Source organism: Trematomus bernacchii, unplaced genomic scaffold (assembly GCF_902827165.1).
Source record: "Trematomus bernacchii unplaced genomic scaffold, fTreBer1.1, whole genome shotgun sequence".
In the NCBI taxonomy this organism is placed as follows: Eukaryota; Metazoa; Chordata; class Actinopteri; order Perciformes; family Nototheniidae; genus Trematomus; species Trematomus bernacchii.
Genome location: NW_022987559.1, coordinates 112,214 through 134,104, shown reverse-complemented (window position 1 = coordinate 134,104; position 21,891 = coordinate 112,214). Strand labels below are relative to the sequence as shown.

The 21,891-nt window shown below is 41.9% G+C and overlaps 1 protein-coding gene across 1 annotated transcript in view; it reads right to left on the bottom strand.

Annotated features, from left to right (window-relative positions):
* The window catches only part of ddr1 (discoidin domain receptor tyrosine kinase 1), a 60,912-nt gene that overhangs the window by 6,044 nt on the left and 32,977 nt on the right, over positions 1-21,891 (bottom strand). Inside the window, 9 exon segments of the mRNA XM_034123992.1 lie at positions 1,652-1,779; positions 2,655-2,921; positions 2,923-2,957; positions 5,089-5,202; positions 7,650-7,851; positions 12,729-12,889; positions 14,050-14,106; positions 14,725-14,871; positions 18,235-18,481. Coding sequence (XP_033979883.1) covers positions 1,652-1,779; positions 2,655-2,921; positions 2,923-2,957; positions 5,089-5,202; positions 7,650-7,851; positions 12,729-12,889; positions 14,050-14,106; positions 14,725-14,871; positions 18,235-18,481 — 1,358 coding nt within the window.

Sequence of the window (21,891 nt, the reverse complement as noted above, 5' to 3'; positions counted from 1 at the left end):
ACAGACAGGATAAAAACTGATTTAAAGCTCCCCTATTATCCTGTTTTTCCATCAATATATTATAGGTCTCAGATAAATACAAAACATGTCTCTGAAGTGTTTGGCTCCAAACACCAAACAGATCATTGCAGCATCCCATAATCCCCTCTGTTTCAGCCCTGTTTCAAAAGTGCTGATTCTCTGTCTGTTACTTCAGATGAAAATAAGGAGCCCCTCCCCACGCCCCTCTGAGAGATAATTGGTTAAAAAGAACACAATGGTGCTCTAGGAGATTCAGGTGATAAGGTGGGGGGGGGGTTACCTTGGTTGGTGATTGGCTAATGGTTACTCAAGCCAAAACATCGTTATGACATCATAAAGTGGCCAAAATCTGATCAGCTCATTTTCAGACAGGTTTTTATATAAATGGATCAGGACAAAAAGTGAGCAAATCTTTTTTTCCTGAAACTTTCAGAGTCTCTTTCCACAGAGGGGACACATGTTGATGTAGAAGAGACATGAAGAAGTGGATTTTGCACAATAGGTGACCTTTAAGACATAATGAAATATTGAAATCTCTTGAATAAACATCCCGCCAGCAGCTCTCGGTGGCGTTAGGCTTCATCGATTTGTTTTGCTGGTCAATATGTTTGACCAGTATTAACCTGTTGACAGAGGGTTTTAGCACATACGCTCACATGAGATAAGGGCTTTATCTACTACACATCCCATAAAGGGCAGAGAGCCAAAGTAAACAAGCAGCAGGTGAAAAGAGTCAAACATCCAAAAAAAGGCCCTGATCATTTTTTACTCAGGAGCTACGGGGACCAAATCTAAAATGTGGATGTATATTTGACAAGTGAAAATAATCTCTTCCCTGCTATTGCTGAACATGGCAGTAATGTCACGTACAGTAGATGATTATCGATGTTGTTTTGTGAAGACTGGGTGCTCCGAACACATGAAAGGAGGGAAGAAGAGAGAAGCTGTGTGAGGGAAATCTTTGCGAGCAGAATAACTGGAAACCAAAGAAGCTGCAGGAGATCGACTTGATGTCCTCCATTCAAATGAACCTTTAATAGAAGACACATTTTCTGCCGGAGTGTGACCTGAAGCCCACTGTGTTGTGTCATCTAACGTAAGGGGATGAAACCAAAAGGCTTGGGAAACAACAAGGATTTGGGATACAAATATTGACAGAAACTATCATAAGGGGGCATCACGCAACATGAAATAGGAAAAAAGTAGCTCTAAGAAATAGTGGGATTATATGCAACAATAAATACGCTCTGCAGGTCATGTGTGTGTTTTTGGTCCTCGAGTGTATCAGACTGTCAATCTCCTTATTTAAAATGTTGAAGCGGTACTATAAACTCAGTTTTTGTGCTCTTTTTTGGATTGTCATCTCATTTTAGTGTCCTTTCCCGTCCTTTGTATCCTTTGCTTGTACAACATTTTATTTTTCAAAGAACAAAAGACACTTAAGCAAACCACCTAAAATAATGAAAACATTTTCTGCCAGAGTGACTTGAAGCTCACTATGTTGTCCCATCAAACTTAACGGTTAGAAACTCAAATCCTAGTATGTTTATGTGTTGCCAGATAGGGGCGAGATAAAGATCCTTAATTCCCTATTGAGCTGTAAAAGCAGAAAGAAATATTTGTTACAAACCTGGCGTTCTTGGAGGCGTCGGGGCGCAGGATCTTCACGGCCACCAGCAGAGGGCGACCTTTCCTCACATTGAAGGGGAACTCCAGGGTGGGAAAGTCCTGAGGGTTCTCGATTTCACACAGGTGTACCTTTCATACAGAAAGACAAACATTGTTAATCTCTCCTCCACCCACTAATACACACACAAAGTTATTTCAGGTCATCCCTCTATGTTCTCGTCACCGGCTTGAGCTTCAATAATCAGGATACATGTATTTCTGATCCTCTCAAGAATGGAAGTAGTCATCACATACAGAGCATCAACTAGTTCCTGAACAGTGTCCTTCACATGCTGATATCCAAGAGAGGGAGTTACACAGTCACAAGATGGAGGAATAGAAAGCAGTATTCAATGTTTACTTCAGATTAGCTCCACGTCAGAAATGATCATGCTTGTCATATGTCTATCTCCATAGAGGCTGAATCATCATGTTCATCACATAGCTATCATATGCCTAAAACAGTCCTGATGCTCTTCTAGGTAATCATACATCCTGTTACGCAGGGGCAGTTCTAGGGGGGGTCAGTGCCCCCGTAACACTGACTAGAGCCCCCCCTGTGGTCACCCTCCAAAAAAAAGGTTACAATATTACGATTTATTGGAACTAAATTAAATCAGAGACCCGGATGTACAGTGGAGATTAAACTGGTCATTACCTTATAAAAGCAAATACCGTTTAATGAAAAAAAATGACTGAAACAAAGGACTGTAACTTAAATGTACTAAAACAAATACCAATTACTGTATTATGTGTTTATTTTACACAATTACTTTATACTGTCTTTGTCATTTTAACGCACTTTTATTGTGCCCCTCTCATGAAATCACTGGCCCCAGCCTGTGGCCCCAGTAAAATTGGTCTAGAACCGCCACTGCTGTTACGTACACAGCTACAGTTGGGCCTTTGTGATCATGTGCTACTGATATTGGAAGAGTAGATTCAGTATTTCCCTGACACCCTACCTCTCCGAACTGTCCTTCTCCCAGCTTCTCCTTGAAGACGAGGAAGTGGCGGGGCAGCTCGGGCAGCGGGGCGCCGTCGGCCCCCGGGCTGCAGGAGGTCAGCGCGGGCACGGCGTACGTGTTGTTGCCGCTGACGCCCTGCAGGCTCACGATGTCCGCCTCGGCGTAGTGAGGCACGCTGGGAGGCAGTGGGGGAGACACGGGGGGAGACAGGGAGGGGTAGGGAGGAGAGCCAGGGTAGGGAGGAGGCTCCTCTTGAGTCGGGGGGGAAACCCTTCTCCATGTCCATGTCCGAACCACAGGCTGCAGGGAGGAGGGAGAGACAGACAGGGAGGAGGAAATGCAGACATTAGAAGGACTGTGTGATTAAGAGCAGCTTTGTTTTGCTGTGAGACGGTCTGACCGAGAGAATCACATGCTATCAAATGTTCAGACAGCTTGTTATTAAGGGATAGTTTGGATTTTTGGAGGGGATTTCATTAAACAATAACAGAAAAAGGCATTGTATTTAAAAAAAACAATACTTCAAAAAGGTTCTGTGCCGAAAACAGAAGTTTAATATATTATATGATTGAAATGGATAATAAAAAACAGCTAGGAGCTACAGAAATGGATAAAATAATCTCAAAACAACCAAGACAAAAGTATCTGCCGTCTTTCATCAGAGTTTTTAACCACAAGAAATATGCTCAGTCTGCCTTGCCGTACCCATTTGACTGTTATCGCTGCTGCTTATTTCCTTGACATCTGTTGAATTATTTAACCGTTCTCCAAATCCACACACCTGAACATCTTGTGATGGATGAGTAGGACTTTTCTTTGAATAAATCTTTCTGGGACATTGTATTCGGTCCATCTATTGACTTTCAAACTAAATGAGATCCTCTGCTGTATTTGCAGAACAAATTTGAAGTTTGAATCTAACAAAGGTTTTAAAAAGTTACCATTAAAAAAAAGTTCACCTTGCACGAGGCCCTGAATGAAATAAGTCAGGGTCTTGTAGCGAGTGGGCTGAATCCTAAGATGTGACACCTTTGTTAAAATGATAATGCAGACCATGATAAAAAACCAACTCAATGCTCAAACTGCCACGATCAGGAAGACTGCATTTTTATGTAACTGCTGCGAAGTTTAAACTGTGTAAGTATCCTTAACATGAACAGTGTGGACCATTTTTTTTTAAACATTTAACATAATTAGAGACAATAACACAACAGGTGTATGGGATCTTATATTTGCTGCACCTATTCTGCATTCATTTGGTGTCGGAGAAATAAGTAAAATTTGTTTTTGAATTCGTAAATTTCACGCGAATGACCGACAAAATCGGAAAAATAACTTGTAAACTTGTCAAAAGTGATGCTACACGACTACCTAAGTTGACGTCATATTACACAGCCTGCGTTAAAACGTCTCTGTGCTGTCGTTGTGTTTGTTTACAGTTGTATGTAGCGGCGCAAGCTATCAGTGAGGTAGCAAGAGGAACAAAACATGACTAGCTTATTTTCTACCACAACGCTCTGGGCCCAACCTCGCAGTAAGCAATGAGCAAATGCACCTTTATTCACGTATTAAATATCAACTATTTTGCTCACATGTGATTTCATAATTGTTTTTAGGGTGTAACCGATAGTGAATACTTCATAGGGCCCCTGGAGAGCTTTGATTTGATAAAGACATTAGCTGAGACACTGTAGTGACACACAGCCTCTGCTCAAACCAACCCTGAAGTTCTCTCTATTTTCCCCTTAACCACTCATAAAAGAGCATAATCAACATTACACTACAAGAAGCTGCAAGTCCTGTCCCTGGCAGGGTCAAACTGTCCTGGTTTTGTCTGAAGAAAGATAGTGTTATGCTAATTTTAAGACACACTTGTAGTTGAAGCACAAAGAAATGGCCTGCCTTATCATACCGGTATAAAACAGCTCTCCTAAGTTTGCATGTCTAGGAAAGAAGAGCGAGAGAAGAGGTCAAAGCTGAGATGATTAAAAGTCAAACTAAGCTCTATGAATAATTCCCCATCAGTAAACATTGTTGGTTGTGGCCCAGATTAGTAAGAAGCGATTTACATTAGCATAAACCCTCAGTAAGGTTAAGCATTATTTAAAAACAATATATTTTCTACCCATCCAACAGCTTTGAGATGAGTCAGTCTGTGTTCAAATCCAACAATTCCACAAATGCCAAACTATCCCACCAAACATGGTGGTTCTGAGTCGTTAGTGAACGAGAGGGACTAACTATGTGAGTAACAGGAGGAAGGTCAGACGCATGCAACAGATCGGAGAAGCATTTCTTTGTGCGGTGACAATGAGAGCAGATCTAAAAGCCCCCCCGGCCCTGAACAGACAGGTAGAAAGGTGAGAAGGTGAGGAGGGGGAGACGCAGAGGGCCCCTCCTGACTGAGTTAGCCCAGTCTGAGGTCTCTTACCCTGGGGCACATTGAGGCTCTTTTCCTGAGCCTGACTGGTGTTGGGGACAGGTGTGCAGCCTTTCCTGTGATCTGACAGGAGCAGGTGATAGGCTGGGTTGTTTAACAGCAGGACTGGGTGAGCAAACACACATATACACACACACACACACACAAACGGGACGAGGCGGGGTACACACAGGAACCAAAATATGGACGGTACAATGATGCACATGACACACAAACACAATGACAACCATTAGCATGACACTGTTAGCATATCCATTACATTACAAGGGAAGGAGAGGAGGGGTTGCACTGACACACAGGACATATGAGCGTAGCAAAAACAGGCAAAAGTTATCACAACTCAACTCAACAAAAACCAGCGGATGAAATAATGTTTGTGTTACTTGTGTTATTCCAAACTCACACAAGGCGCCTCGTAAATACGGCATGCAGACCTCCTGTGGTGCAATGCAAGCGAAAGAATGTCTTACTCTCTTTCTACTCCTCCCTCTCTTCCCTTTCCTCGGAACAATAGGTCTTTTGTGCTCGCTTCTCGCTGTGCATCTTCTCGGAGGCACTCTTCCTCGCAGGGTGTTTGATTTACTTTTGTTTGGTGTGGTGAAATTCAATGTAATACCGCTGTGTTTTCTTTATGTGCATGCCACATTTTACCACCCTATACTTTAGAGTTTGCTTTTTCATACGATCCACAAAGGGAGGATGTGAATGCAGGAGCACTGAGCAGTCTGCACAAACCACATGTATGTTTGTAAAGTATTTTAATTCTGTACATATGGGAAGTTTCATTGTTTTACATGTTCCTCTGCATCCATGCCAATTCTGTGTGGTCGGCTATAGATCAACTCTGCCAACATATATTTAGCGGTATATATATATAACATGTGGTATGTTTTACTACACGCCAGCATGTTTTATGTCACGCTACTTAACTAAACTTGATTTTTTTTGGACTTAACCGCTAACCTCTAACGTACCAAGGCATATTTAATAATGTACTCCATAATCAGTGGACATTTTTTAAACCACAGCTTTTTAGATTGGCTTTTTATTAACAACAACCCCTTTGAGTTGGTCCTTTAATCAACATTATGAATACATTTTTGTATTTAGGTTTTATTTTTACTTATATTATAGTTGTATTAGCAACATCCTCTTTGAAATTGTTCTTTAAAAGCTCCTAGCTGTTTTTCATTATCCATTTCAATCATATAATATATTAAAGCTTCTGTTTTAAATACAATGCCTTTCTTAAAGGTGGGGTATGTAATTTATTTCAGAAACACTTTTTGTTATATTCCATGGAATGCTCTTAACATCCCGATAGCAATGAATATATTAAATGCTTTGACAATAAATACATTAAAAAATGTCATCTGTGGAAGCCGTGGTGCTGTGAAAAGCACGACCAATCATCTGAGCCGGCCCGGCTAAAATAACTGGATGGCCTACCTGCCTGTCAGCCTTCCATCTGTGCACAAACTTATCTCGTGCCCTCATTGGTCATGTGCGCGTTCGTGTGTGTTGGAGGAGGGGCTCTGTAAGGAAGTGGCAGATTTTTTCCGGTTGTGTATTTTCAAATTCTAGCGATCTCGAGCCGGTTTCTCAAACTTACCTACCCCACCTTTAATTCTTTTTTTTAATTATTGTTTTATTTACCTTTTTATTTCATAGGTTTTATTATATAATTGTATTGTATTTATCCACTTAAAGGTAGGGTAGGTAAGAATGGAGAAACCAGCTCGAGTGCGCTAGAATTTGAAAGTACGCCTCCGAAAAGAATCTGCCCCTTCCTTCAGACTTCCTCACAGAGCCCCTCCTCCAACACACACACGAACGCGCACATGACCAATGAGGGCACGAGATAAGTTTGTGCACAGATGGAAGGCTGACAGGCAGGTAGGCCATCCAGTTATTTTAGCCGGGCCGGCTCAGATGATTGGTCGTGCTTTTTACAGCGCCACGGCTTCCACAGATGACATTTGTTATGTATTTATTGTCAAAGCATTTAATTTATTCATTGCTATCGGGATGTTAAGAGCATTCCATGGAATATAACAAGTGTTTCTGAAGGGAATTGTGAATTGCTTGTTTTTTGTTTTAAATGTGTGATGTGTGCCATGTTGTCAAAGCACATTATTATTTACTTGTGTGTTCCTTTATTTTACATAGAGGACATTTAAAAAGAATATTTTATAGTTGTTATCATTCCTTTTAACCTCCTTTTGCCCTTGAATTGTTATATTACAGTACGCTTTAAACCTGCATGTGTGCAAAAAGTGAATTTCTTGTTTTCTGTTTTAAATGTGTGATGTGTGCCATGTCGCCAAAGCACTTTGAGCTGCACCCGGTGTATGAAAAGTGCTATACAAATAAAGCTTACACATTGTTTTTATCTTCAATATTTTTTTTAAGCATGCTTCTTAGGTAACATTAAGCTGCCTTTGGCTCTTTCCTGCTGCAACAATGTAAATGTCCCCTCTGTGGGACTAATAAAGGTTTTCTGATTCTGATTATTCGTATTAATCGTGTCTTATGCATGTGTCCTCTCTCACCTGTGCTCTCCCTGTAGTCGCGCGGCCGCAGCAGGGCGCTGGGCTCCTGGTATTCTCCCTCCGCCTCGTGGTCTCGGTCGTCGGGGAAGGTGTGTATGCGCTGGTAGCGGCTGGAGTAGCTGTGTGTGTTGTTGATCACCACGTTGTCCGAGGGCACCGACAGGTGGACCCGCAGCTCGTCACCGGCGAGACTGCCCTGCGCCTGGGGGGGGGGGGACACTCAGGTTATCTTTAAGATCTTCATTAACCATTTCACTCTCGATTAATCGATTGGTTTATCATAGGCCAAATATAAGTGAAAAATGTCCATGCCAGTTTGTTATTCTTAAGTCTTGATATGACAGTCTAACACCAGAATCCCGATGGGCTGGTACTGAAGTGGGCCGGTCGGACGATGTGGGCCGTTCGGATAAGTCACTAGCACCCCCGTCCGTCGACAATTTACTAGTGGTATTTACTTGTGGTACCGCCGGCCCACCTTGGTAGCACAAGTAAATACCGCTACCGCCGAAGTGGGCCGGTCGAGAGCCCCGGGCTGATTCTTAGTCCCGGTCCGCCCCTGTCTAACACCATAAGTTATTGCCTTGTATATGATATAAAAAAGATAAGAAACATATCCAAATTTAAGAGGCTGAAAACAGCATTTCTTTGGACATTTTCACATTCAAATTACTTTAACTTGTCAAAAAAACTTGTACGATACTCATGTTATTTTTAAGATCTTCATTAACAATTTATCTCTGGATTATTTTCTCAATTAATCGACTGGTTTATTATATGCCAAATATAAGTGATAAATGTCCATGTTAGGTCAGTCTTACACCAAAATATATTTACTTTAATATGATATATAACACATAAAAAGACAAGACATATCCAAGTTTAAGAGGCTGAAAACTGATTATTTTTCTTTTGATTGACTAGTCATTGCCGCTCTGAAGTAAATACAATAAGCAGGATCAAAACACCCAGGTGCCGGTGTTTTTTTGGTGCAGGGAGTTCAAACTTATCCAGACTGACAATAATCCCCTCATTCATGAAGGATAACATGTACAGAGGGGTGGAGTCCTTTTCATCTACTTTTAAATGAGTGAAACAAAACATAACCGTCATTAATGTAGGATTATTGCAGGATTGTTGTATTAGACTGCATTAGTTGTTCCTACCTGTATTTAATAAACTGGCAGCTGAGTTTTAGTGCATCATTGAAATCCCTAAAGCAGATGGTGACCAAACTGTGGAAAAAGCCTTTAATCTTTAAACAATTTGAAGTGAATGTATGAAAGATTCTCACAACACATCCAGATGGAGATCTAGAGGTAGTCTGCCAAAAGAGCGGCAGTTATCATCTCAGCCTGCCATCAATCACTCACAATCGGTTAAAAAAGGGACCTAATCACACAAGAAACATTTTCTCATTTAGGGTTATTTATTCTGTGGGAAATAATTAAAGTGAAAGCTGTTGACAGAAAGGACTATGGATTACCAAGACCATGTTTGTGGAAAAGTAACTAGATGATGCGAACCAGGGCGTTAACTATCTCAGTTGTGTTGCAGAAGTGTATCTACTGAAACCACGACTGCATGATGAATATTGCTCGTTACAATCATCCATTATCTGTAATCACTTATCCTTTACAAAGTCATGGATGGCTGGAGTTGAACCCAGTTGACATGAGGCAGGTTATGCCAGGTCATCACATGGCTGACAACTGATCACACTCACTGTTGTGGAGTTTTAGTCCAATCTACAATAAAAACACTGACTCTAATGCCCCTTTCACACCAAGGCTTTTCCCGTTCTAGCTCCGTGAGCTTTTCTGGTTCGGAACCGGTTCTTCGGTTCAGCTCCCGCTCTGTTCACACCGCTCAGAGCCCGACTGGTGCTGCGTCATTGCGTCATCGTTTGCGTCATGACGTAACCGTTTGCGTGCCTGCTTCATAAAGCCAAACCGCGCGGAAACCCCTCACATCGACAACAACAACAATGACCGATTGTATTGAAGCGCTACTCGTTTTGGTTTTGCTCTGTCGAAACGAAATGGAAGAAATCGGACGACTTTACTACCAACTTTACAGTCGTTCCATGCTACATTCAAAAGTGCTTTACAATCATCAACTTCAACGACGATTCGGTAGGAGAAAGAAGGTAAATATACGTCTTATTCGATGGCGTTAAAGCTAGCTGTTGTTAGCCTCTGCATGCGCCAAGCTCAAAATACCCAGCTTTGCAGCATTAACTACTATGGCATAACATTAAAACTGATGCCCCTGCCCCCGCCTCCGACGTAAGCGTGACGTATGCGGTGCTTGCTTTCTAGACAGACAACTTTTTGGTGCTTGAAACGAACTGGATTCTGGAGCTTAGAAGCGGCTCCGCTGCGGTGTGAACAGGAAAAACCGGTGCTTCTCAAGCTCCAGCTCCGACCGCGTTGGTGTGAAAGGGGCATAATTCACTTTCATACTAAACCGAAGTAAATAACCACTTCAAAACTCTTCTTGCACCATTTCTAGTTTGTTTGTATTTACTTCCACATCTCAAAATATTCTCTTGCATAACTGTGACTTAAGTTTTTTCATATCTACACTGTAGCTAATGACAATAAAGCCTTGAATCTGAATAATGGGGTATACTGTACATAATAAATCTTAAACATGAGAAAAATAATCAAACTACAATAATCCTATTTAAGTATGAATGGCTCCAACACTCACATTCACTTCTTCGGGCAACTTGGCATCACTCACTTAACCTGCCTGTTTTTGGACTGTGGGTAGGAGTCGGAGAATCTTGGAAAACCCACTTTGAAAACAGTGAGAAAAGACTTCAAACGCCTGCCAGCGGGTTCGAGCTCAGAACCGTCTAGACCAGGGGTCTCCAACCTTTCTTCATCTGAGAGCTACTTTCAAAAAATGAAAGTGGCCAAGAGCTACTTGCATCACATCGCTTACATTTATTCACATAGCCCTCATCAGTTGAATTAAGCTATACTTTTGTACACATGTGAAATTGCAATACCTAAAGCTTATCAAAAATAAGGTCCAAGAAAACGAAGATTTCTCACATATTATTATGGCCCACATAATAAGTACATCACTGAACATTCACATAAGTGTCCTTAATCACCACCTTACAAGCATTTCACTCTTTTGTTAGTGAGATGAATGGCACTGCATGCAGTCCACCATAGAGGTGTATGCTGGAGTCATAGAATAGAGTCATTTAAATGTTCATCAGTTGGTCTTGTTCTGTATTTAGATTTCATTCATGTCAGAAAAAGCTGCTTCACAAAGGTATGTAGAACAGAACCAAATAAAGCAGACATTTTCAGTGCTGCTTGGTGAATGTTCTATAGTTTTCGGGGTCTACAAGGCTCCAGAAATGTTGTGAGTTTTGCTGAGACTTAAGCTGAACATTATTTTGGAGATCTCCACAGGATTGACACTGAACAGTTGTTCAGCCATCTTTTTCTTCTTCTTCTTCGTCTTGACATTAAATTATAAACCATAATAAATTAATTGTATAGGTCTAGCCTCCCTATATCTGTGTGTGAAAATGGTTCCATCCTCAAAAACAAAAAACTAATACTTCTGCAGTCTAGCTGCAGCTTCTAGCTACAGTCTTCTGTTAAAAAAAAAGACACTGAATGTCTTGAATGCATCACACACAGGACTTGAGTCTGAAAACAGCAGGAGTATTTACAATAGCATTATAAAAACAAAAATAGTGCATGTGGGTGCACACTTACATTCTCTGTCTTACTGTTACATAAATCCCATGAATGTATGAGATTAAGTTAGCTTCATCATATCTCAATCAGTGATTAAGTGAATAATAAAGTTTCTATCGGGTCACTATCAGCCTGTCACTCATTATTTTCAGGGAGGGGGCGGGGTTTGGAGGAACGGAGAGGAGACGGTGATCGCGGAAGCTTTCCTCCTGCCTTCACAAACTTTACACAAGTATTTATCAACTGAAAATAGCAAGAGGACATTCATACTCTGCAATCCAAGACTTGATTAAATCCACCAAAAACCTGACATGACGATAACGAGTGTTTTTCAAAAAACACAAATCCCTCCCTGTGTGTCTCTGACGCGCAGCGACAGGGCCTGATTCAGAGCGGGTCATTCTGCTGTTAGTTCTGGACTGGTGCTGGTGGAGAAAGCAGACTGCTCCGTGTGTGTTGTCGCTGTGCTGCTGTCACGTCTGTTCCTTGATCTCTGCGTCACCGACCATTTGATATTCGTGTGACAGAAAAAATTCTAAAATAAAAAAACGTTATTGTCCAGCCGCGGCCGAAAAATCAATAAGCAACCTTACTACGCTATAATCAATAATCGAGCGGCGAGCTACTGAAAAGCTGCCCGCGAGCTACCGGTAGCTCGCGATCGACGTGTTGGAGAGCCCTGGTCTAGACAGATCTATCTCTGCACCACCCATCTCTAATTACAGTTACAGCTAAATACCAACTCCTACTTAATGTGGCAATAGAAACGGTTTTATCTTTAACTTATAATTATAAAGTAAATGTTGACTGTACAATGAAATGGCTTTAGAAGAACGACACCATCGGGGGTTAGATTGGTTTCGTAAAACCTCACGTTCACTGCGCAATTGCCACTGAATGAAGTCTTGACTTAAGGCCGAAATCTAAATGCAGTGTATCCTGTGCTGTTTCGTCGACACCTTTTTAATGAAAGAAGCAAGCACTAGCTCTAAAACTTGCTAAAAATGTGATGATCATGCACTCATTTGCATATTTACAACGGCACTTGGCATTAATTTGCAAAAAGCTAAGTGGTCGTTAAATTGTTTTAGCTTTTATCCAAAGCGAAGCAGCAGGAATCCTGAGTGTACATTAGCTTTAAGTAAGCCAGAGCATTTGGTATACTACAAAAGGTTTACTTTTTTTAGACTTTACTAGCCAAGGTTCAGTGGAAACAGGTGGGTTTTTAGTCTACGACAGGAGATGTGTAAACCTTCTGCAGCACTGACACCATTGTGCCGCCGTGGAAGCAAACAGGTTGTGTTAGTGGTTGTCTTTCACCACTTGCATGTGACCTCTCTAGACTCACCTTGCCCAGGATCTTTTTCCAGTACTGCCTCCACAGAATGACAGCGATCACGGCCAATAGCAGGAGGATGATGCCCACCAGGCAGCCAATCAGAATAGCTGTATTACTGCTGTCATCTTTGGCTACAGGAAGTCCCGCCCTGGGAGTGTTGCCACCAAATTCTGCATATTGAGGAGCAAAAATAGAGACATTAATGTTAGCTGTTTGTGTCCGCCTGATAGACTCCAACCACACACACACACACACACACACACACACACACACACACACACACACACACACACACACACACACACACACACACACACACACACACACACACACACACAACACACACACACACACACACACACACAACACACACACACACACACACACACACACACACACACACACACCACACACACACACACACACACACACACACACACCACACACACACACACACACACACACACACACACACACACACCACACACACACACACACACACACACACACACACACACACACACACACACACACACACACACACACACACACACACACACACACACACACACACACACACACACACACACACACACACACACACACACACACACACACACACACACCTTCTCTTTGCATGCTGCTTTGAGAACAGAATGTGAACGGCTTCAGAGTTAAATATTAATCAGTGTCATCGAGTTATTCTTTCTCCCACAAAGGTCAATGTGGCATGTTGTTTGGGTGAGGGATGAACTAAACCACAACCACTTTAACAGTAAGTGACGGTTTGGGACGAGTAGCACAGTTAAAAAAAACCACATGCCATATAAAACGCTTCATGTGTATACACAAATATACACCTGCAAGCACACACTTACAAGCCAACCATGTACACACACCACAACAGGAAACAACCGCTTTCTCCCCGTCTCTTTTGTCAGTTCAACACCATGCGGGTAATAAACAAATCCAAACAAAGCCGCTCAACCAAAGCCAGTCACAAGGACAAAGCAGCAGACACGCCAGAGGAAACCATGTCATTGTTTAGCTATGAACAACAGAGCCAGTTCCCCCGAAAAACAACATGCATTTTGAGAGACCACAGGAAGCCAAGTTGTTATTGTACATACATATAATGTACTATAGTTCTGTTAGTGTTTTTCCTACAGCTGTATATCTTCAAACCCACGGGACAGAGCGGAGCGCCAAAGCCTGGAGCCCCTCCTCCTAAACTTCATACTCTGTGGGACAGTTTAGGATGCTGGAGGAGGGCCAGAGCGATGGAGCTGGGTTCATCTGTCTTTGTCAGATTTTTTTTATGCTCTCTCACCTGACAGCGTCCAGTTACCGGTGGTGTTCGTCATGAAGGAGTTGGTGGGAAGGGGTTCTGGAGGAGCGAGGGATGGACAAAGGAGGAATGTGTGAGAAGAGAAGAAGTGAAGACTCAGAAGAAAGTGATGAGGAGATAGCAGGATTCTGGCTCATTTCGTTATGTAAATTAAAAAAGTGTATGCCAACTTTTAAGCAGTCAGACTGAGGTATAAAAAACCGGAATCAAATTTGTGACCTTTACTTTAAGACCAGATTCCTCCTGCCCTTTAAGTTAAATGAACTTTTTAAGATAAGCATCCGGTGTTGAATAAGGTTCAGCAAATGTCTGGCTCCGGGCCAAAGGATTTCAGAGCTGGTGATAAAGAGGGAAGCTCGTCCAACACGTCTCCTTTGGCACCGCCTGCCTTTGGCTCTGCTTTAGACTCAAGGCTTAGATACACTGCCGACATGCTCACACTCGTCACTACTGCTGAGAAAGTGACGGGCACCGAGAGTGGAGGTGATGAGGGGGGGGGATCAGGAGAATTAGAGAAGCAGGGGGGGGGGTGATGAAAAGGGAGACAACTGAGAGAGAAGGGTTGGTGGAACGAGAGAGAGTAAATACAAGAAGATGGGGGGGGGGGGGGGGGGGGTGAAGAGAAGGACGATGGGGTGGAGCAGAAGCAGGACTCACCAGATGCATCAGAGGTGGAGTTGGAGGAGTTGGACGTGGGAGAGGAGGAGGTGAGGTTCACAGGAGGAGCAGAGGAGCTGGTGGAAGGAGTCTTGGGAAGAATCGGAGGAAATGAATCCGTCTCTGTGACATCCTTGTCAAACGGCTCTGGAAAAAGGAGGAAAGGAGGCAAAGCGGGGGAGGGGGAGGGGGAGGCAGTTTAATGAAAATCAATCATGTTTTATGGGTTTTCATACAGAACAACACACCGTCCTGTTGTCCCCGGATGTTAGGAAACAGTGGTTGTGGTCACAGCTGGTTGTGTTTCCAGACAAACACCAGATTATTTTCATGCTGTTGTTTGTGACTTGATGCAGTTCTTATTGACAAATCTGAATGATTGACAATAGGCATGCACAATATCGGCAAACACAGGCTTTATACTGAAATGACATCCAATAAGACAGGCCCATAAGGTGCACGTGTGCAAACTCTTTGCAAAGCGGGGGGGAAACTCTTGTCTTTTGAAAACTGTCAAAAACGGATTATCGAAGTTTCAATTTATGATCAAATTCCATAAACACATTTAATTATGGAAATGGCATTGTTTTGCGATATGTGAAATAAGTGACATTTAATTTGGTTGTGCCTTTTTCACTAATGTCTCATGTTCAAGTCTGATTACGTTTTCTGTTTTGTTTATGTGTCACAAAAGTGAATACGGCATGTAACACAGGTTGGAGTTCTTTCCCCATCTGTCCAGTGAATATACTTTGTTTTGGGCCAGAGGAGAGAAAACAACTGACTAACTTTTTATCACAGTTTTCTTTTAAGACCAACATATGGTGTTTTAGTGGGTTTAACCCTTAGATGCATAAGTGGGTCTTTTTTGACCCGGTGAGGTGGTTTTCTTGAAGTATCTTTATAATTACATTTTTTGATCATTTCATATTCCAGCTATTCCTCAAAAAACATGTTTTGGATATCATGCCATTCAAATTTTAAATGTAAATGTTATACATTTTAAGAAATTGTAGTTTTTGTATTACTACCCCAAGCTTCCATAAGTGGGTCTAAAATGACCCACATGCATTTTCTATGGGATCCTCTGGGAACCTTTGATTCTTATCACCTGTTGCTGTCAGGAATACATTCACTGTGGAACACACAGACGACATCACAAGTGACACCTCTCAGGAAGATTATTTTACACAGCCAGATCTGATACCTGTCAGTATAATAATAATAATAAATTATATTTGTATAGGGCTTTTCAAGGACTCAAAATCGCTTTACAATATAAGGGAAGGTTAGGGTGGGGGGTATAGGACTATCAAACTTGATCAACCGGCATGGATTGATGGGGGGTGGGCTATGAGTAGACAAGAGGAGAAGAGATGAGTTTTGAAAAGGGACTGGAATACTGTGAGGGTCTCAGAATAGCGGAGATCTTTGCATCAATATGTTCAAAACGTTTTTTTTCAAAATGTCAAAAAAAATGTCAAATTATAAATAGTGAAAAATTAAATATTAAATATTTCTAGTGTGAACCAAAATATAATACTAAATATTATACAAGAGATTTTTCTTAACCAAAATGACAAAAATGGCATAAAAACACATATTATTCTAATACGGGTCCTTTTTGACCCCCTTATGGAAGAGAGTAGGGTCCAGTCACTCGGGCATCTCGGGTTAAACGCAACACCTGCCTGCTTGATTGTGAGTTGCTGCTAAACATCGTAATGCTAACTTTACCTTGAAAGATATTAAAAATCATCACCCAGACAATAAATACCAATACCAGACAGGAACAGAAAGGTGTAACAAATTGATTTAGCACAGTGCTCCAATGAAAGATAAACTCAAGGGTCTCTAAAGAAAAGTTTGACACTTGGAACATCTCATAGTATTTTTTAAGTTGCTCATATGTTTATAGGAGCACTATGTGTCCATTTCTTTCTGGAGCCACAGTTCTTGTCTGACTCGAGTCCAGAGACATGCCAGGCCGCTGCTGGGTGAATTGATTTCGGCTACCTGAGGGCGGTGAGCACTTTGTGGATTCTTGTCACGCTAAACTGACTGACTGAGTTTGTGAGTGGAGAGGACAGTTTAATTAGTCTTCGCAATCTAATTTGGAGGAGCAGAGGATCCCTCTGCCTGACTCCCAATCAGATAGAGGACTCAATCTCTGCCAGGAGATACCCAAACTCCCCTTTGTGTTTGCTGCCTCTCTGTTTCAGTCCGTAAACAGGGGGATAGGGGAGATAAGACAACAGGCATTTTTACACTTTCTGATTCTGATTAACTTTACATTTATTAGGAGTGTTTTAATAAAAATAAATGCAACAGTTCACGGTAGGCAAATTAAATGTTTTTTTGTAGAGAACAACTAAATTATGTTTTGTGTTGAATCTCTGCCAGTACTGAGCAAGGTCTTTGACTTTAAAAGAAGTTCTCATATCTTAAATCAATTCAAAGCACACAGCAAGGACAAACATTTCATTCATGTACAGACTGCTGGTTCGATTTGAAACCACTGTACCTACATGACCTCCAAAAAGAAGAACATCTACACAACAGAAAAAAGCAAATCTCACATTTAAACCTCCTGTCGTGTTTGAGTCAAATCTGATCATTTTACTTCATTCACATTTACATCATAAACAATATATTTTACATTTGATTGTTTCAAACCCTTATGATATCCTCCACATTAGGCATTTGAACATAAAATGCTGATCACCACTTTCATTGAGTTTTGAGTGGTTTAGTCAACTTTGTAACACCTAGAGCAGGGGTGTCAAACTCAAATACACAGTGGGCCAACATTTAAGAATCAGTACTAGTCGATGGCCGGACTGGTTCAATGTTTATAGCAAAACTTATTGAAATTAACTTATTGCACATATTAAACCTGGAACTAACAAAGCTTAAATTATTGCCTATAAAAACAACACTTATGATTACATTTTTCCACAGGCCAACAACAGCTTCAACAAAACAATTCCCCTCAAAGAACAAACCAAACATGCCCTGTTGTCACAAGTAAAAAAGTGCAGAAGGAAACATCCATGTAAACTCAGTGTGCTGCTCTGTGATGCTAGTTCAAGCCAGATACTTGGCATCTCATCTTGGGTGCAAGGTCATCAATGTTTGGGGTCAGGCTCTGAGCTGAGGAGACCCTCAGGATTGAGTGAAGGTGTGCGTGCAATATACCGGCGGGCCAGATCTAATAGTAATTACAAATTATCCTGCGGGCCGAAATTAGATCCACCAAGGGCCTGATTTGGCCCCCGGGCCTTGAGTTTGACACATGTGACCTAGAGTATGGTGTTCCCGATCAAAAAATATCTCCATAGGAAATGAATGTGTAACCCTAGATTATGTTCATCAATTACAAAGTACAAAACCCCAAAACGAGTGTTGTGTGTTAATGTAAGAGCAGTTAAGACAGACCGTTCAAATTTGACCAGCAACACCAAAGGTAAGGGGGTTGAAACAAACTGATCACTTCATCGTGTTTCTTACCAGAGAGGAAGGATATCTCGCTGATGAGCAGCCATCGATCAGCGAAGTAGAATTTGCAGAGGAGGATCTGAGCGGGCCGGCCGCCCAGCGGGAGGGTGATGGGTCGAGAGGAGGGGTCCTTCAGATCCTCCAGGGGCACGGGCAGCGTGAGGGCCGCAGACCACGGCTGCAGGATGCTCGGCTTGAAGAGACACTCCACTTTGCTGAAGACTCGCACGCCCTGAGTGTGGCGGTTGTTGCTGTGCACCTAGAGGAGGAAGATGAGGGAAGAAAGAGGAAGGGTTAGACCTTTAGTTATCTACACACCTGAATTAGCTCGACCCTGATACGATACAATACGATATTACTTGCGTCACAGCAGCTCCATGTCCAACATCAACAGACAAATATCCAGACACAAATACATGAAACACAAACATTTAACATAACAGCACAATCACTGAGAGAAATCATTTTCAAAGAGCCTTTAGCGTGCATTTGATCTGGGATCAGCTCTGGATTTACTGTGAGGATTGGCTGATGCACCAAGGAGTGCTTCAGTCTGACCTTATTGGATCGTGGGACCCTGTATCTCCCATTAGATGGTAGCAGTTCATATTCACGTTCAGAACATGGTTCGGGTCAGAGATGGTGTTGCTGGACAGCCTCACTAGGTTGTTATGATAGGCTGAGTCTCTGACAGGGTGGACCAACAATCTTTGAGCAGATTTTTAACAGGTGGAGCAGTTTTGATTTTAAAGCTGCTGACAAACATTTGTACCAGGTAGTATTGCAGTACTGTAGAATGGACATGATCACCGATGTAAAGAACAGAAGAATTTCTCTGCTCGCCCCAAAAGACCTAAGACGGCGGAGAAAATAAATTCTTTGTTTTGTCCTTTTGCACAGATATTCAATGTGATCCTTCCATGACATATACATATTAGGGATGCCAGCGATTATTCGATTATTTGTTACAGTCTCCATAATCGAAGATTATTTTTAAAATTCGATTTTATTTATATATTTTTTTATTAATATTTATGTTTTTTTTTTTTTCCTGGTTTGGTTTCAACCAAAATATAGACTAATGCTAATAATAGTAATAGTATTAATAATTGTAAATGACCATTGATCACACCACCAGTTTGCTTTACTGTAAACTTGGAGGAAGCCAGCAGCGCAGAGTGCAGACTGCTACACACCGACGCCCCCTCCCCCTCCCTCTCCGTCACACGTGCGATTGATTTATTGGCGACAGAACAGTGAGAACACAACTAAAGATGAACAGAGCGGTACGTCCACAGAAGAGTTCTGGACAGTCACTTCGAACTGACAAGTGCAAATGAAGTCAAATGCAAGCTCTGTGAAAATATATATATTTTTTTCTCCCGCACGATTAATATTTGCCAGGGCTGTCCGATTTTCGATTTTGATCATGGTCAGTTTCTGGCATCCCTAATACATATACATATACATATACATATACATATTTGTATATATATTTTGTATTGATTGTTGTGTTTTTAATCTTAATGTGTGCATATGTATAAATGTGTCTTTTGATTGTGTGTATATATATATATATATAGGATACACATATTTGTATTTTTGTATTCGGGATAGTTGGAAACGGTATTCCGATCTCTCTGTCTGTACACACAAACTGGAAGATTGACAATAAGGTTGACTTTGATGCAAACAAGTGACAAAGTCAGGGGAAATAGGGCTCTAACCACTCATACTTCCTGGAGACACAAAGAGATTACATTAACTCACAACAATTAATGACACATTTCCCTCCCGTTTCAACCGTAATTGCTTTGGCACGACTCAGAGCTGAGCAAGAATATAAAAGTTAGACACAGGAGGGGGGGAAAAGAAAACGATGACAGAAGACCGATAGGAGGAGAGCAGATGATACATCTTTACAAGCAGAGAAAGGCCAAAGAGAGAGGAATCCATAAAAGCTGATATACGAGGCGTCATCGTGGCTGGAGGGAGGAAGAAGAGGAGAGGGAGGGACGTGGAGGAAGATGGAGGAGGGAGTTAAACAAGCAAGAGGTCAGCACTGTAGATCTCAGAGATGGGAAGGTAAGGAGGAGGAGGAGGTGGGAGGGTCTTTCAGTGCAAAGGGTGACAGGTTAGCTATTAACCTCACACGTACAAGAAGGCCAACCACTCTAACCTGCTCCACATGTTAACACACACACACACACACACACACACATATATACACACACACACACATATACACACACACGAGAAGCAGCTGCACCAGATGCTGAGTTAACCGATTCTATCTGAAAGGGGACAGCATGAGGGGGTGATGGTGTGTATTATATGTGAGTTTTAGCAGTAAGGGGTCTATTAAGTCGACAGAACTAGAGTAATTCACTACTCCTTCAGGGGAAACAGCTCCAATGACCTGCACAAAGCTTAATTTGAGAACATAACGCTGCATTAGTTATGTTTCACTTGTTTCATCGTAAATCTAACGTACATTATGAGCTCCCTCTGATCTTTCCGTTTCCCCCAGCTTTCACTTTCGCGCTTACAATGAAAAGTTACATCAATTCCCAGAGGACGGAACCTGATCTTTACAAAAGGCAAATCAGAGGGTGCCCAGTCTGGTAAAGGTCCTGGAGGAAGTGTAAGTCATGAGCAACAGAAGGTCAGAGAGCAGGGTTCCCTTTGGGAGCGTGATTAGGTGAAAGTTTAGGAACGACAGACACAAGTCAAGCCTGAATTAGCTTCAGGTTCCCACTCTGTATTTACTTGACCTGTGTGTCCGACATATCCGCTCTGCCAGGACAGCATAACGGTGTGTGTCAGCTGAGGTTAGTGAGGGGAAACCACAGGGGAAAAGGCAGGATAAGGGAAAACACTGAGAATACCGCTGGGAACCATTTAAAAAGGTACCTGAGAAACACTGGAATAACAATGAATATGCAAAGAGAAAAAAATAGCTGAGGAAACATTTTAGAAATGTTGGATCGCAGTCAAAACCAAAGCCACTGAGAGATTGCATGTCACGCTGACACTGACTAGGGGACTGTTTAATATGTATAGGACAAATCCCAGCCTAACCGACATTCCTACCCGCATCCAACGAGACAACACAGTTATAACTCAAACTGGGTTGCTTCATATTATCATTCCCCCTCTGTTGCTCCACAAACTAACCCCAAAAGCCACACAGACGCACAAACAAAACTGTGATGCAACGCGGTGGCACCCAGACGCACTGTCCCATGATAAACAATGGCACATTAAAACTAATTAAATGGCTGCAGAGCTTTTCCAGCCAGAGTGTTGCTTTCTGTCGAGATGGCAGACCATAACTCTGCGCTGGAGTTCGTCTGAGAGGTCGTGGAGCTGTGCGAATTGCAAAGGAGTTTCATCAGATGCGGAAAGAAACTCAGCCTAATGTCCTGCCATAAACTCAATGACATGTTTCCCTCGATGAGTTCAATTAATTAACCTAATTAAGGTATTCATTATAAAAAGGTCTTTGTCTGCATACTTGTCTTCACGTAACACATGGTTATCATTAACGGGGTCTCATTTTCAAACATAAAAGGAGTTATAATCAGCCGCACTTCTTTAATATGCAGATTTATGCATCAAGCTGCTCTAAAATCTAATCATCTCGTCTAGGGGGAGGCAATCTTATTT